An 18,207-nucleotide genomic window follows, 5' to 3' on the forward strand; every position below is an offset into this window, starting at 1 on the left:
TGTATATATATGTTGTAACTCTTTAAACCAACTAATGTGGATGATGGTTTGTTTATCTTCGTGTTTATATAGCTGCATTTGTACTCTTTACAGTTCCATGAATCATTGCCAGAATTGTTTAGTTTCACCTGGTTCCATTATTATGCTGGATTTCTTTAGTTTTATATTGGGTAAAGTCTTCACCACTCTCTCCCGGGGTCCCGCCTACGCTGCTTTCAGTGCTTATCCTCCCTGTTGTCGGGTCATTGCATGCGTCAGTGCATATCCAATATGTCATGCAAATTAGCTTCGGTCTCATGTAAAGTAATTTATCCCTTGATCTTGGTGTTTGATCATTTTAATGGTAAACTGTGCATTTTCAAGCTTGATTAGGATTCTTACTATTCTTGTTAGTATGACAAAGTTATATAGTATTTACTTTGTAAACATGTAAATCATAGGTTTAAGGTTCCGTTTGATAAAATTGAAATTCGAAATTTAAAATCTGAAGTATGAATCCATTGAATTATTGAATTGTTAAGTATTAAATCTAATACATTTGAGTGTATATCACATTCAGTGATAAGTGAATTGCTTAATTATCACTTAATTTTGGGAGCAAGTTTTACCTAAAAAATTTAGTACAATTTAATTAATTCATATGTTCAATTTTTTATTATCAAACGGTCTGAATATATTAAGATTTGAATCCATTAAATTTGAATGTTAAACTGAATTATCAAACAGGATATAAAACTTGGCGAAAAGATTCAGCCCCGGGAATACAACAAAATGCCGTTCATCGGCAGTAGATATGGTAAGGCAAATTAATTAAGCAGTCCTATAAGAAATAATCTCAAACCCTAAATATTTGGAACAATTTCAGAATCACAACCGGTCAAATTATAACTTCTAATCAACGGAATATTTACCAAATTCCTTGTCTCACGGCAGAAGCATAATCACAAGTAGCATTTTTCTTTTACCCTGAGAAATTAGTCCTTACTATTTTTAGGAAAAATTTTTCATTGTTTAATAATTTACAAATTAAACTTGCCCCAACAATGTATAATGCACACCCTAGTAAGAAGGAAAACATATTATATGTATAAAACTTGATTTTTAAATTCAAATTGAAATTAATATAAAATTTGAAATTCAAATTTAAGTTAAAATTAACAGTATCATGTATTTAGACTTCTCAGTGTACACACTATTAGTGTAAGAAAAATTAATCCATTCATCATTTATTAGCAAGAATTAATTAGCAGTGTCGACTGTCGAGATATAATAATTAAGACGTTAACAATCTTGATACTCTGTATGATATCCATCCATTTATTGCTGGCGGCTGTAAGAATTGCAAATTAACAAACAGGAGAGTTTGGGAATCTTATTTTAAGCAACAAAAATGGTACGGTATGTTTTTTAAGTAGCGATGGATCATCAATGATCCAAAAATCTAAGAACCCATAATGATCGAAACTTGAAGCATTTGGGATTAAAAATATAAATTCAAGATTTTTTTACTGACACAAATTTGATGTTAACCGTTAGTTATTCTAAATATGTCTAAAGCCACAGACTTTGGAGATTAGACTTGCTTGACCTAAATATTGGAGACTAATTGGGCACACGGGACTACTAACATTGGGAATCAAGATTACATTTCTCCCAAAAGTAATTTATCCTCGAAACTTGAAACATTAGGGATTAAAAATGCAAATTTTTTTACTAAGACGAATTTCATGTAGCTGTTAGGTATGATGATTTTTCATTAATTAAGCTAAATCTGCCAAAAAAAAACACAAATTTTGGGGACTAGATTTGCCTGACTGAAATATTGGGGACTAATTTGGCACGTAGGCCGAACATTGAGAATCAGAATTACATTTTTTCCAGAGTAATTTATCCCTTGAGCTTGGAGTTTTGATAATTTTAGTTGTAAATAGTGCATTGTCAAGGTTGATTAAGTGTGAATCCGTACTATATGTGTAAAATTTGATGTTGAAATTCTAACTGAAATCATTACAAAACTTGAAGAATCAATTAGTAAAATTTGATGTTAAAATTCAAACGGACTTCACACCCTGCATGGTGCATGGCAGACAAATATCCATCCATTAATTGCTGGCGGCTGAAAAATTATAAAGTAACAAATGGGAAGAGCTTGGGGAATCTTTTTATTTTAAGTTAGAATTCAAGCAACAAAAATAATATGGTATTATTTTAAGTAGTAATTTATGCAAAGCCCAAGTGTGGCCGCCACCAGCACAGCCGCCCTTAGCTCAGCAGCGATACGTCATCAATGATCAACCTTTTCAACCAATCAGCCACCCTTGCATTTCCCTACTTACGCACTACTACAATTTTATATAGTACGTCCCATTATTTAGTCATATTTGGTGAATCCAACCTTTTTAAAAATAGTGATTTGATTGTGATATTTATATTTTTTAAAAATTTTATTTCTATAATTTCAAATTTTTAATTTCAAATGGTAGTATGCATATAATTAAAAAGAACGATTATATTGGAAAGAGAGATTAAAAGGCGTTTTGACTTTTTAAGCATGACAAATATTTTAGAACATTCTAAAATAGAAAGCATGACACTCTTAATGGGACAGAGGAAGTATATAGAAGTACTAAGCACCAAATCATGAGGAGGAGCTTTCATATATGCCTTTGAGCAGACTTCAATAATATATCTACATTTACACACACACATACATATGCACGTATGCACAGAACTGGAATGCACTACTAGCATCATAGTATTATTAAGGGTAAATTACATGTAATCTTTCTGTGGTTTCGTCAATTGCTATATGACCTCCCTAATGTTTCAAAATATTCACTTCACCCCTTACGGTTTTGTGTAAAGTGAAACTTGACGGAAAATAGCCTATGTAATGTCATTAGTTAAAATATCAATAATGCCCTTACTAAAATGTAAAAATTACATGAGGTAAAGTAGATATTTATACAAATTATAAAGGGATTATATGGATATTAAAATTTTATCATAGGCACTTTTAAAGTGCATCTGGTATAAACGACGCAACTGATTGCGCACGCCGTCTATTTTTCACTTTACATAAAATCACAGGGGATTATGAGGTTTTTTTAAAACTTTTAGGGGATCATCTGGCATTAGATAAAACTACATGGAGGTAAATAGTAATTTACCCTATTATTAATCAATCTCTTTCTACCCTTCCTTTCTGTCCTCGCCAGAACGGAATATAGACCATATCCAATCAAGGGCACAAAGCAAACAAACATTAAATATTGTTGTAGAATTTCATGCGCAGAGGGAAAGTAACAGTTGGGGCTTCTCATAATTGAATGGAGAAACCATCCAGCAGAGTGTGTTCGAATCAGCCCCACTTCAAAACAAACATTTGGAAACCGCACTTGATCAGGACTTTTCCGCATTTACATATTGCCCGATTTTTTGGGGAGGCAACTAAAACCATATACACAGTTGAAAAAAAAAAATTAAGATCAAATATTTCCAAATTCTTTTTACGTAGGTCCCAATTACAAAATTGTCTAAGATCAAAGACTTGATTGGCTAATGCTACCTTAGACAAGTTAATTCGTAGAGGATTTTGTGACGCCTGTGATTGACTTTGTGTGCTCTGATTCAAAAAATAATAATAAAATCATCTATAAACCATATCCAAACAAAATAGCCCTGAAGCCTCGACACTTTTGTGAGCATAGAATGGACCTCATAATACAACATGCAATCCAAAGCTAAAATTTAGGGATAATTTCAGAAACCTCCCCTGAGGTTTCGTAAAATATCACTTAACTCTCTTGAAGTTTTCAAAATCTCATTTAGCGCCTCTCGAATTGACATTTGGGTAACATTGTCAACCCTTCTAACCAAAAGTAATACTAGAAAATTCATGTTTGAGGAGAGAGAGTATTTTAGTGCCCTTAATACCCTTAGACTATAAAAAAAATGAACATTTTACAAACCAAGAAAAAAAAAGTACTAAATTGGAACCATCTTAAAAGTGAGGGAATGAAAGTTGATAAGGATGTTACATCCAATAGTCGCTTCTATAGCAAAGAAAACTATTTTTACAAATAAAATCCTCCATAGTGTTAAAGGCAAGTAGCATGTAAAAATCACACATTTGAATAAAGAAACTCAATAATAGATGAAATTCAACTTTAATATCATACAGAGAATTTATTCAAAATAGACCAATTTTTTATAGGTGTGAAATATGAAAAATTTTATTATAAAAATAAAAAGTCAAAATTTGAAAAATCACAGTACGAAACTTCAATTACTTCATTTCTCTAGCGCTCTACATGAATAGGAACAAACAAATAAATAAATAAATATAGTTGTGAAACACAAAAAAGGAAAACAAAGAACCTGCAGCTATCCTTCTCCAAATGCGTTGAATATTACATTGATTAAATCATATATTTCATTGATATTTGCAATTCAATTATATATATATATGTATGAATGTATGTATGTATAGACATTGTTAAAGAAAAGCAAGAAATTTAGAGAAAGAAAAAAAGTTTAAAAAAATTTAAATATGAGGGTATTATTGACAATTTTTCACCTTTGATATTGGCATATGATCCCACTTACGGCTGCAAACCAATCGAACCGCTCGCGAGCAGATCGAGTCCAAGCTTAACTCGAGTTCGATCAACATATCGAGCTCGATTCAAGTTCGAACTGATCAATTCGAATTTGAACTCGAACTCGAACTTAAAGATATTCATTTCGTTAGCTCATGAGTTGACTTGATTATATATATAGTTTTTATTTTTTATTTTAATAGTAAAATTACATATATATCCCTAATATTTTATTATTTATTAAGAAAAAAATATTATTTTATTTTAAAAAAAAATAAAATAATTTTTTTTATTTTTTTAAGCTCGAACTCGAGCTCGAGTTTTAGATGTTGAGCTCATTGAGTTCTAGCTTTACAAAATTAAGTTGAGACTTGACTCGATTAGTCTAAAGTTTGATTCAACTCGACTCATTTGCACCCCTAGTCCCACTATCACTTCAAGGGTGCTAAGTGAGATTTTTAAAAGTTCAAGGGAGCTAGGTGATATTTCATGAAACCTCAGGGGAGATTTCTGAAGTTATTCCTAAAATTTAACTCGACAAGAGATGAAATTCGATGAAAGTTGAAAGTTGCTATTTCTCAGCTGCCTCCTGTATCAGCTGGCCATGGACTGCCACAACCATGAGCCTTCCACCGCCATCAAAAGACAGGTTTGACATCTATCTGTCCGGTTTCGAGTCATTATTCTTCTTGTCTTATACAACCCTTTTGTCTGATACAATTAAGGAGCTGAGTAGCATGGCTGAATGCATTTATTTTTTGTTCTTTTCATTGGTCGGTAGGCGCCAAAATTAAGTACCCATATGCAATCCTAGTTGATCAAAAAGCTCTTGTAGATAATTACAGACTCTACTCTGATTTGGGTGTAAAGTTTTAATCCTTTCTTTCTCAGTTTCCCCAATGCATATGGCCCTTTCTAAATCACCATCTAGATTATGACAATCTGTGAAGTTGAGATTCTGCATGTTAACTAAAGTTTCGATCTTTAATCTTCTAATATTGTTGTTGTATTATTCGGTGCATGTGAAAAAACACGATTCAGTGGCGTATGAAATAAATAGTTTGCCAGATGATATCCTGATTGCCATTCTGTCCTGTTTGAATATCAAGGAAGCAGTAGGGACCAGCATCCTTTAATTTCCCGTAGGTGGAGATATTTATGGTGCTTTATATCTGGCACTCTTGAATTTGATCTTGACTACTGGAATGCCGAATGTACGGCTTGTTAAGATAAAAGCCGTAGATCAATTTATTGTGCATTGTCATGGAATGGGTTATGATAGCAATCCTCCTTCCCGTATGTGTAATTGGTTTCGTTTTGCAATGCGAAAGGATGTTAAAGTTTTTGCATTGAAGGCTTCATTGCAAGATTTCCCGAACCTGGACAAGTTTCTGTCGGCTGCAAGCGCAGTGAAGAAGCCCATGGATGTTGGTGTTTTTGCCCCATCAACATCCTTCTCATTGTCGGAAGTTGATATTGAGAGAATGAGATGGTCGAGTATCTTTCATCTAAATGTCCATGTCTTGAACATCTATCAATAGATTATGTCCCTTCTGTAAAGGACTTGAATATTGTTGGTGGTCCATCTCTGAATTATCTGGACATATCCTTTTGTTCAGGATTGAAAAGGTTGAGGGTTTCTGCTACAAATCTTCAGTGCTTTGTGCATGGCCACTCATGGAGGAAAAAGCCGGTAGTTCTAGACTTTCAGGATGTTCCCCTCTTATCGGAGGTTAAGTTGACAAGACAACAGTGCAGAATTTTCCTTTACGAGCCTCACAGATATTCAAGCTGTTTGAATAGATTGGAGAAACTTCACTTGTGGGTGCCAAATGGGGTTAGAATTAAATAACCTTCGAGCTATCCATTTTCTGTTGTTTATGAGGTTTATCAATATTGAGAATTGTAATTAACCACTCAATTTTTCATTTTTTTTTAAGGTAGCTTCTGGAGCAAGTGATTTCGCTCGTGCTTCTTTTGGATTCCTTGGTTGCAATGTCTCAAGCAAATGGAATTGGTGCTTCACACTACTCCTGGTGGAAGTCTTCTGTTCTTTGTCTTGTTCATTGCAGAATGCCCTTTCTTGTTGGAACTCGTTGTTCGGGTAACTAGTTATTTTAAAAGCAGGATAGTTTGCCATGGAACAACTGCGGAAAACTTGCATTGGAAATTTCAATTGACTTGTACATTTTTTTAGTTGTTTTTTTTTAACCCCAATTGTGCGAGACTGTGGGGTTCTCATAAGGTACTTTTGTCTTCCTAGCTAATGCTCTAATATGAAAAAAAAAAAAAAAAAAAAAAGGTGAGCACCATCACATTCTATGGTACTCTAACCAAGTATACCAAGTCAGGATCAAGGAAAAATGCAACTGTTGTGAATGGAAATGTAGAGATCCATAGGCAAGCTGATGCCGCAGCTCATGCAAATGACAGTGCTTATGCTGACTTCAACATTTGTGATGGAGATTAGATACCTATCAATGAAGAGTCAGATTCCATGAACACAAGGGAGTTGAATGGCAACTGTTATTCCTTAGATGAAAATACTTTAGTGAAGAAGCCTTTATATGTAAGATTCAGACCAGAAATTAACATAAAAGATCCAAAAATTTTTGTGGGGTTATTTTTTAAGACCAAGAAATTGTTCAAGACAGCAGTCGAACATAATTCTGTGAAGTGGGGCAAGGAGTATAAGTGGGTTAAGGATGACAAGAACAGGATCAGAGCAAATTGCAAGAATGAAAAAGTGCGAATGGTTCACATATGCTGCAAAGGAGCCAAACTGTGAAGCTTTTGCAATCGGGACCATGGGTCTAGAACATGCTTGTGGTAAGACTTTCTATCACAAGCACACCAACTCAGAATTCTTGGCTAGATATTACATGGAGTTTTTGAGATTGAATAGAAAGGTTACATGGTCTGCATTCAAGGAAAAAAGTACATCAGGAGCTAAATGTACATATTACCGAGGAACATGTGTACAAGAAATTCGAGAAAACCAAAATTTTGATCCAAGACAACTATAAGCAGCAATACACAAAACTATCGAACTACTGTGATGAATTATTGAGATCAAATCCAGGTTCTACTATTCATATGGAGGCAAAGGTTGATGAGATAAGTGGAAAGGAAATATTCCAAGGGGTTTATATTTGCTTTGCAGCCTTGAAAAAAGGCTTCAAGACTAGGTACAGACTAGTACTTGGTATTGATGGTTGCCACCCTAAGAGGACCACATCTAGGAGTACTTTTGATAGATGTAGAGATAGACGCAAATGGCTGCACTTATCCTGTTGCATATGCAGTAGTTTAGGTTATATGAATAAATTTGAGGGTGAAATGGAGGCATTGAGGAAGTATGATGAAAATGCTCACAAATGGCTGTTAGACAATACATCCCCATGCCACTGGTCAAGGTCATATTTCAGGACGTCATCCAAATGTGACATTCTCCTTAATAACTTGTGTGAAAGTTTCAATTATGTCATATTGGAGGCAAGAGAAAAGTCCATCCTTGGTATGCTCGATAACAGTAGGATATACCTGATGGAAAGGCAAAGGACAGAGAGCATGGATGAGGAAAAGAAATGATGATATTTGTCCAAAAGTTCTAAAAGAACTTGAACAGGCAAAAGATGATGCAAGGGCAAATACTGCAAGATGATCTGATGATGATAAGTTTGAGGTTACACATATGTATGGAGGCACCTTTGTTGTAGATCTAAAAAAATAGACATGCACTTGTAGGAGGTGAGAACTCACTGGTATAACCTGTTCACATGCTTTATGCTCTATTCCTTTAGCTAAAGATGAGCAGAGCTAATCCACGGATAACTGATTTGAATCTGTTTTACTCTATGAGTATGAACTCACAATGTCTGCTTTGGCCTTTTTAATATTTAAAGCAAGCAAAGCAATCATTGGTGACATTTTCTTTGGTAACTACATAGGGGTTTCAGGTTTGTCAGTCGTTCTCCATGTTTTATGACCACAGTTTTTGTTTAATTTTGAGTTTCATAGTTTTTTTTGTTCTAAGCGAATTGCATTGCGTATTCTCACTTTTGATTGGTCTGACATCTCATATTTTCTTATTTGTGATAGATCATTTATGAAAGGGCCGTATCTGAACAGGTACTGAATCTCATAGCTTACATATCTAGAATGACAAAAGCACCTAATATTATTGTTTAGCTTTAATTTCCTCTATAATCATAATGCCTCTCTCTCAGGAACTACTCATTGCTCCATGTAATACAGTGATCAAACACGTTTGGGCATACATTACAGCTCATCATCGACATCTTAAAGAGGTGAAATTGATCAATTATGCTTGTTGTAAGGCTGCTACAAATTGTGCTTTGGCATTACGTTTGGAAGTTAAATCGACATTGAAAATCAAAAAAGGGATGCTGTTTTTGTCTAATTTGGTTAATTTTGTGTACTCTGGCTATGAATCTTTCTTTGCATCTGATTTGGATTCTCATGAAGAACTTATACAAATGAATTTCCTCCTTCCCTCAAGGCAAACAAATTTACATCTGCAACAGTTAATAGGCCTGATGATGATCGACTAGACACACTACTACTAGAACTTGATGTACGCATGGACAAAATTGAGTGATTTGTCTTGTGTAGATGTCTAGAGCTTTGCATTGAACGGTTCATCATCTGTAAACCTCCAGAATCTTGTTCTTCTTCCCTCTTCCTGAAGCATATGGTTATCTTATCCCACAAATCTTTTGCATGCAATTTGCTTAGTGAAAGCCTATGTTCATAAATGAACATAGCTCCATAGATGATGAGGGCAGTGAACGAAGCAATTCCAACAATAAGAAATAGGCCCCAGAAACTGTTGAGTCCTAGACTATGAGATGATACCAAAGTGGTTTGTTCTGGACAACTAGTTTGCTGCCCAAGCCACTCATTCTCAATCCCAACTATTTTATCCCCTTCCGTGAGATTTAGGACTGCTCTTGATATATCAGGTACAAGTGGGGAACCTATTGGGAATGCCTGCAAATTACACAATCAACAAATTTGAATATTGCCAAGAAAAAGAATGAGGAGAAAAAAAAGCCAATTTAATTACAGTCCAATAGAGAGCTAATGGAGAACTTCCGGTCCCTGCCCTGTTATAAGTTAAATGTTGCAAAATTTCGTTCGACAGATTTTCAAGTAAGGCAGCACATTAATAGGCCACCCTGCTCATGGTTCAAAGTCTCGGCCCAGTCCGAGATGACTCGGCCGAGTCGTCACCGTCTCGGACCCTTTCAATACGATATCAGGAAGATACGATTCCGAGATACTCGACTCGCCGAGACGTCACCGTGAAAGGTTGAAACGACCGAGTCACACCGAATCACTCCGAGTCATCTCGAGTTAACTCGAATTTTTATTATTTTTACTAATTTTTTAATTATTTTTGTTTATCATATTTTTTTCAAATTTTAGAATATTAAATATTTTAAAAATTCGTGTCTCGCCAAAACCGCGACCGATATGTCAAGACCGATCTGAAACGGTCAGGCCGCGACCGCGACTTTGAACCATGACTCTACTGCTGCTTAGTACTGAAAGAGATGAGGAAAGAGAAAGCATACAAAGCCAAATCCATCAGTCTTGATTGCCGGGCTGACCATGGCATATTTTGAGCAATACTTTGACAGGAAAAGCTTCATATAAGGTACTTCACCAAAAACAGCAGCAATACCACCGTGAGCTTTGTCCTTGGTGAAAAGTACATCCAAATCATCTAGAGTGTCATATTCCTTAAGCCTCGACTCAGCAAACTTCATGTGCTTTAAGAATCCTAAAACAAAAGAGCCCTTTGCGTAGCCTACATTGTCATCTTTCCTTATGAGATCTTGCATATGAGTGATAGTTGGCTCAAGCTGTTGCATGGTCAACATTGATGCTAAGCTGGCCGTGTAACTCTGAGTTAAGATTAGAACCACGAAACACCATATAATCACCACGAACCTAGCTAAGTTGCTCACTATTTTCTCCCCTGTAGTTACATTTCAGAAAGATAAAAAAAAATGTTAGAATGAAGCAAAATCTAGAAGCCGGAGAGTGAGAATCAAATGAACACTTCCAAGATGCCTATGTCTGCTGGCGATAGACACTAGACAGTGGACAAAAACGGTGGAAGTGCATTATTGTGCAACCTATTTAGTACATGAACTTATTATACATTACACTATGTCTGACTAAGTATTCTGCATTTGGCATTCTTATTGCTGTTTATGTATAATTGATGAAGAGCAAGAGAGATTACTATGAGCAAAGACCAAGATTGAAAAGGAGAACCAGAAACCAGTGGCAACTTGATGTGGACTAGATCCAGAAAATTCTTCATTCGTCCGATGCTCAAGAATCCAAATCACAAAACCAATGAAAACAAAGAAGCAAGCACTAATGACCCAGAGGTCCCAAGTCAGTGGCTTCAAGAAAACCCACGCATTCTTACTCCTCCTGTCGTAGACAGGCACAACCATTGTGATGCCAGATTCAGCATATGGTTGTGTGAAGTCAACATATGTAGACCTGTTAGCTCTAATGGTAATATCTCCCACAGCAGCATCATAATTCTGCACATAATCAGCTTAAATAAGAACTCATAGTCACGATGATTATATGATAAATGCAAAATTATTGAGTCATTAAAGAAGGTATGCAAGAAATTGGTTAAAACTAATTGGCGATGACTGGATTGGCTCATGATCTTAAATGACTTTGTCTTGTAAGTACTCACCTTAAGGAAAACCTGATAGACCAAGTCATCATAGGTACCAGCACTCTCACCATCTGACTTTGCAAATGGAACATATTCATAAGGAACATAATATGGAAGCATTTTCATTAAAGAATCAAAAACATCTATCGAGTACCCTGTAAAAGTCGTCTTGTTAGTGCAAGGATCTCTTATTATGTTAACAAATTCATTAGGACCACTCCTGACTGGGATTCCTACTCTCAACTTCTTCCCATTTGTTGGTATTACCCAACCCTTTGGGGTGGATGTGGAATCACCAGGCCATATAATCCCTTTTAAATTGGCTTTCGAAGAAGAGTGTGATTCAGAAGTTGTAGGTTGAAGTGTCCTAGTAATTCCCCTGTCTGGGGTCCAAAAGCCAACTCCCCGCTCCCCGTTACTGAGGATATTGACGATCTGAAAGTCTGATGATTGTAGTTGTCCATCGAGCACATTGAATGTCCCAGTGAGGCCATTAAATTTGGTTCTTGATATTACTTCTGGGAGGTGTTTTCCAATTTGAGAGACCCCAGACTCAAGGTGGAATGCACTTGAAGGCCTAGTTTCCTTTGCTAGAGCATTTTCAACTGCTATTGCTAGTGCAGTAGCTGCATCATAAGCCCATAAGCCAAAGAAAGTAACATCTACATTGTCCTTGACATATTTCCTTTTCCAGCGAGCAATGAACCGGTTAAGCTTTTTCCTCCTCGGAACATGAGGTTTTACTCCTATTACCCCCTGCATCGATTCTTTGGCAAAAAGATGTAGAAAACTTAGGTGGTTAGTGATCCCTGTAGTTATGATCCAAACGTATTCTTCAGTCATCATCCCTACCTCTTTTGCTCGATCAAAAAGACGGTAGCCAAGAATGGGAGGCATATGCACAATGAAAACTCTAGTTTGCATGGTCATCAACTTGTAGAGTTCTGCAGCAATCTCACCATCAGTTGCTGATGGATGAATTACACTTCTATAAGGGATATGAGTCTCAGCTTCTTGCAAGGCGTCAGTCAAGTATGGAATAATCCCTTCTCCGAACTCAGTGTCTACGTAGATTGGCACTGCTTCTCTCCATCCAAAGGTTTGAAGCAGGGAACTAATTGCTTGTGCTTGACATGAATCGTTTAGAGTAGCTCGTATGAAGTATGCACTTCTAAGAGAGGAAAGAGTAGGGCTTGTAGCAGAAAATGAAACGATGGGAATCTCAGCATCCTGTCCTAGATTGATAAGAAAATTGGCTTGCATAGATGTTTGTGGTCCAAGAATGGCTTGCACTTTTGCATTTGTCATTAGATCACTAGCTGCAACCCAAAAACAACATGAATAAATAAAAACTGATATTAACATGACAAAGAAGCTGCTCTTTCTTCCATTGACGTTATACAGTTATTGTTTACTTGGATAGATCCACAAATAAATACGCCAAATGTACCCTTCAACAAATGTGGTTCTGTGCACGCTAACTATCTGTAAAAACACTTTTTGTCATAGCAGGTAAATTTACAAAAGGGCAAATTATATTTTACCCCTTTGTGATTTAGCCTTTTTTTACATAACTCCCCTATGGTTTCAAAAACTATACATAACCCCCTCATGGTTTGGATTAAAGTGTCAAAGTGACGGAAATAGTCACTCGTAACGAAACTTTTTAAAATGTCAAAATTACCCTTATAAATACATGACATATTAACACCGTATGATTTTTATATTTTATCATATAAACCCCTTATGGTTTAATACTTTACCATATAACCCCCTTATGATTTTCAAAATATACACACAACCCCCCTTGGTTAATAAATAATTTTCAACTTTACATAAGGGTATTTTTGACATTTAAGGTGACTCCGTTACGAATGATCTTTCCCGTCACTTTGACACTTTAATTCAAACCATAACGGGGTTATGTATAGTTTTTGAAACCATAGGGGAGTTATGTAAAAAAATGGTAAACCACAGGGAGGTAAAGTGGAATTTGCCCTTTACAAAATCAATCTTAGAAAGTACGCATTCTTGATCATTCTTCAAGTCACATTAGTTTCTAGAGAAATTACTGAGCAGTATAATCTTTTGAACCAAGGATCGGTTCATCGGTTGGAGATCCTCGAACCATAATCATGTTGCGGATATTAAAAGGGGAGGAAGAGAAAGATATACCACCTGCATGAGCAGCACCAATAACGCTATTGTTGGAGTCCCTAGTGTGCAGAACCAGCCTGGTCTTGTAATGAGAATGGGAGGCATAAAAATCAGAAAAGGCCATGGAGATACATCTTGAAGACATCTTCCCAGCCCATGAATTCATATCAAGAACCAAACCTACATCAACATCTATAGTGCTAGTTGTCCGCGCCACTAATAATTCATCGGAGAAAAAGAATAGAGCTAGGAAAAGTAGAGTATCATGAGTTTGTTTCTTCTTCATGTCTGAACCTAAGACTCAAATGAGTCAGAAAGAAGGATGGAAAATTACGGTGGAAGGAGGAATAGATGCAGCTCAAGAAAACGTTTGCATCACTAGCTAAGATGGACAAATCAATGACACTTCTTTATAGTGGACTTGAGTTTGGACAAGTAAACCAAGACGCTTCAAAACGTTGTGTTGAACAAAAGCAGACCAAGAACGCGTTATACCCGTAGAATATTGGAATAGGTTTATGGTATAAGTTACAGAGGATTAGGATCTCATATGGTTTTATTGAGGGGATATTAGGAAATTCTTTTGTACAAAGTTTAGTATGTTGTTCATAATAATTTCATGATTGATCTGAGGAGATAATTGTTTATTCAATTGTGAAAGACTAGCTAAATTCCAACAAAGCTCAGATCATTGAGCTACTTTACAATAAATTAAACAGTTTGAAGTACTAAATTGTTGCAATTGATAGCTCAGGATGCAAAATGCTAGTTGCAAACAGTTTAGCGTGCAAAGTAGTAATTTCAAAAAGTTCAGGGTGCAATCTATCAACTAATTTTGATGGATGTGTATTATCCAGTTAATTGGTTTTGAGCATTTTAGATTAGTATCTACAATATTTGGTTCAATTCTAAAGATGGCAGGATTTTTTATTAATTTTTCACCATGACATAAACAATTAAATCCATGTACAGTTGGGCAAATACAAACATGCTTTAGACTTAGAGAAAACTTTCTGACAGGCCCCTAAACTATTTACTTATGCATGGTTTTAATCCATCTACTATAAATTGTCGCAAATAAGCTCTTGAATTAAGAAAAAAAAATGCTTAGTTTAAGGACTTGCATCAATTTTGGACGTTAAATACAATGGAATTAGGGGCAAAATCGACCAAACAAAAAAAACCAACCACTATTTAATTAAAAACCAACTATATTAAGTCAACTAATAACATGGACTTTAAGGTTTTTTCCTCTTCTTTCACCTTCCATCTTATTTAGCTCTAATTTGATAAAATAATCAGTCAACAGGGCATTTTAGCTTGTTTTCGTGGGTTGATTTTTTTTTTTTTTTGTTTGGTTAGTTTTGCCTCAAATTCCTTCACTTCACTTCTAAAGGCCAAAATTGACGGAAGTCTTTAAACTAAACATTTTTTTAAGGGATTATTCGTGACAATTTATAGTTGAAAAGAGGCAATAGTTTAGGGACGACCCGAAAAGTTTCCTCTTAGACTTAAATCCCCTTTCTTGAGAGACCACTAATAAAACCTCAAGCAAATTCAGGTGGTCACATATTATTATTATTTTTTTAAAAATATTCTATCTTATGGGAGTGAGACTCTTCTATTTTTTTTTCCCCATTTTAATGAAATAAATGGAGACCGAATGCTATCAACGGCGAAAAATTGGTTTGCAAGACTCCGTCAAAGACTTCGTTTTCTTGCAGTTGGTAAGACTGAGCAGGTACTAACAAGAGTACTTTCATTACAACGAAATTCAGCAATAATTGGGAGTGAAATTTCTCCAACTCCCTTTGATTTGATGTGTTGTGTTATCTTCGGCTATTCTCAATTTCTTTTTCCCGGCAATTGACTAATGCGTAACGACAACCCCTGAGTTTTGGCTCAATAGCCACCAAAGAGGGACAATCACTGAATTTTGACTCTTTGGATTATAAGTAGGTTGCAAACGAATCGAGTCATCGCAAGCAGCTCGAGTCGAGCTGGAGCCGGCTGGAGTCAAATTTGAGTTCGAATTCGAACTCAAAATATTAAGCTCGTTAGCTCCGACTCGTGAGCTCGTGAGCTATATATATATATGTTTTATTTTCTTTTAATAGTATATATTTTTTTTTTTATTTTAATAGTAAAATTACATATATATCCTTAATATTTTATTATTTATTAAGAAAAAAATTATTTTATTTTTTAAAAAAATAAAATAATTATTTTTTATTTTTTCGAGCTCGAGCTTTAAATTGTCAGTTTGTCGAGTTTGAGCTCGAGTTCGAGTTCAATAAAAATAAGTTATGGCTCGACTCGATTAGACCAAAATTCCACTCGACTTGGCTCGTTTGCAGCCCTAATTATAGGTCGGGGATTCAAACTACACCTGCAGTAAAAAAATTTAAAAGAGGTGTCAGAATATCTCTTTGCTCTAGTCAGGTTTGTAATTGTTATAACCTAATAGGATAGATTAGATTATATAAATCTTATCGTTGTTGAAAAAAAAAAACTAATGAGTAATGACCAACAAAGCCTTGACCGGGGCATATTATGCTTTGGGTCTTTCCAGTGGCTTGCCGTTCATAATCTAAGGAAATCCATACGAAAGGGATTGCATTAATAAAGGAACCAAAAATTCTACCACATCAAAAGAGAAAATTCCATGCAGCTGACTCGAGCAAAGCATAGTCCAATTATTTCTAGATGTACAGACACGAAACTGGCTTGATGATAAGCTAGTACCAAACATAAATCATTTGACATTATTCGATGACCAATACATATAATTGTTGTTTGCTACAATGAAATGGGAAGGCTATTTCACAAGAAAATTGACAATAGAATGTGATCATGTGTAGCTTTTATTCCATTGAAATGAACAGTTCAATTCTATTATAGTGTTCATGTATATGTAAGTAGTAAAACGTGACAAATGTAAAATCTCTCTTCTTTTTTTTTTGGATTCGTAACGACAATAAAAATATAGGAGAAACAAGATTGTACTAAGCGATCACATTATTACATAAGTATAACTACGAAGTTTTACTTACTAACTTTTGTAGTAAATTTTATACTTGTATCATCATAAACATGAATTCATATTATATTAAATTACGTGACCTTCACGAGAACGACGAAGTATGCCGTAAGTTATCCCTGGAATCTCTTTTTTCTATTCAACTCATATAATTTCAACATCTTTGAAGACTTGGAGAAAGAACACAGCAATTTCTTGGGGTGATCTGCAATCTTCAAGGGGAGGGGTGACCTTCACGTCATATTCAAGCTTGATATTTTTCAATGACATTTGCCCAATAACACCCGTTTGTAGGTAGGAATGAACGCGAAATTCGGTCAAGGGGGTGGACCTCTCGTACATGGATGGACCTCTGGTTCAAATCTCAGGAAATATTGACCACAGAAAAAATCCGCCGAAACAGAAATGAAGGAAAAGGAAATAAAATATCTTCTGGACACCTCCAAAAGAGTAGCCTGCCTTTCTACAAGGATTGGAATTCCATCCTGCATTTTGTTGTTTTCTTCTTTTCCATAAAATACTTAAAAGGGGGAAAAGAAAATCATAGTCTCTTTAGATTGTAGTTCAAGGAGGCATATTAAGAGTACCAAAGGTCCCAAAAATCATTCGGTTTAATAGGGTAACGGATCAATCGTGAATTCATTGATTGAGCAAGTGATTATATAATATAATAAAATAATATACTAGAATTAGTAAAGCTAGTATAATTACCGAATGAGTGATTGAATAGACTAATTTTATGAATTTATTGATTAAACCAACGAATTATTTATTAGTCAACAAATTACTTGTTCAACTGCTAATCCAATATGATTAGATGATCGGTTCATCATCAAATTGATCGGTTAAACCATTGAATTGGACCGAATTTAATGACTATGGCCCTAAACAGGGAAAGATTGACAACACATTGGATGGGAGGTAGAGCTGTTAATCGAGTCGAGTCGAGCCGAGTATTTGGCTGCCGAGCTCGATTCGAGTTTAATTCGAGCCGAACTCGACTCGAGCTCGTTAGGAAAACGAGCTTTAAAATGTGTTCGAACTCGGCTCGTTAAATGTACATGTGGCTTGAGCTCGAGCTCGAGCTCGACTCGTTTATCACAAACGAGTCGAGCTTCACGAGCTCGAGTTCGAGCTTCACGAGCTCGAGTTCGAGCTCGTGCAAATTAATCTTAATAAAAATCTATAATTTTTAATTTTTATAATTTTAATTTCTAAAATAACAAATATGTCCTTCATTAACGAGCTCTAACAAGTATCAAACAAGCCAAGCTTACTCGGCTCTTTAACTAAACGAGTATGTTTCGAGCTCGAGCTCGACTCGTTAACCAAAATTAACGAGCCGAACTCAAGTCTTAACGAGTCGAGCTCTAACGAGTTTTCGAGCTACTCGATTGACTTAACAGCTCTAATGAGAGGTCAGAGATTTTATTTTGCTCTTAAAAGTATCCGCGTGGAGCAAAGCTGTACGCGAGCAAGCGAAAATAAAAGAAGTGTCTATTTCTTTTGGAGAAATCCAGAATCCAGAGAGGTCCATCCAATTGGAGGAGTATCACTTTCTTCTTATATAAAGAAAAAGAAGATTACAAAAATAAAATGTTGTGGCCGCTAGCTTTGGCGCTGCACCATTCAGTCCCTCTACAGCCACACATGGGAAGATAACATTTAACCCC

The 18,207-nt window shown here is 35.6% G+C and overlaps 1 protein-coding gene across 1 annotated transcript; it reads right to left on the reverse strand.

Moving 5' to 3' along the window:
• Positions 1-9,050: 9,050 nt before the first annotated feature.
• On the reverse strand, positions 9,051-13,856 carry LOC113770941 (glutamate receptor 2.8-like). Its single transcript, XM_027315570.1, has 5 exons — positions 13,516-13,856; positions 11,356-12,656; positions 10,879-11,191; positions 10,202-10,608; positions 9,051-9,614 (listed from the first exon to the last, which is right to left on the reverse strand). The coding sequence occupies exons 1-5, from the start codon at positions 13,778-13,780 to the stop codon at positions 9,093-9,095; spliced, it is 2,808 nt and encodes a 935-aa protein (XP_027171371.1). The 5' UTR covers positions 13,781-13,856; the 3' UTR covers positions 9,051-9,092.
• Positions 13,857-18,207: the final 4,351 nt, after the last annotated feature.

This window comes from Coffea eugenioides, chromosome 5 (assembly GCF_003713205.1).
Source record: "Coffea eugenioides isolate CCC68of chromosome 5, Ceug_1.0, whole genome shotgun sequence".
NCBI classification, from domain to species: Eukaryota; Viridiplantae; Streptophyta; class Magnoliopsida; order Gentianales; family Rubiaceae; genus Coffea; species Coffea eugenioides.

What these genes read in the sequence shown, in the direction of transcription:
- LOC113770941 (XM_027315570.1), bottom strand. Translation starts at nt 13,780, where the DNA reads ATGAAGAAGAAACAAACTCATGATACTCTACTTTTCCTAGCTCTATTC. An exon ending in TCTATCAGGTTTTCCTTAAG is followed by an intron (nt 11,192 to 11,355) that starts GTGAGTACTTAC and finishes GATTATGTGCAG; the next exon opens with AATTATGATGCTGCTGTGGG. An exon ending in AATCTTGGTCTTTGCTCATA is followed by an intron (nt 10,609 to 10,878) that starts GTAATCTCTCTT and finishes ATGTAACTACAG; the next exon opens with GGGAGAAAATAGTGAGCAAC.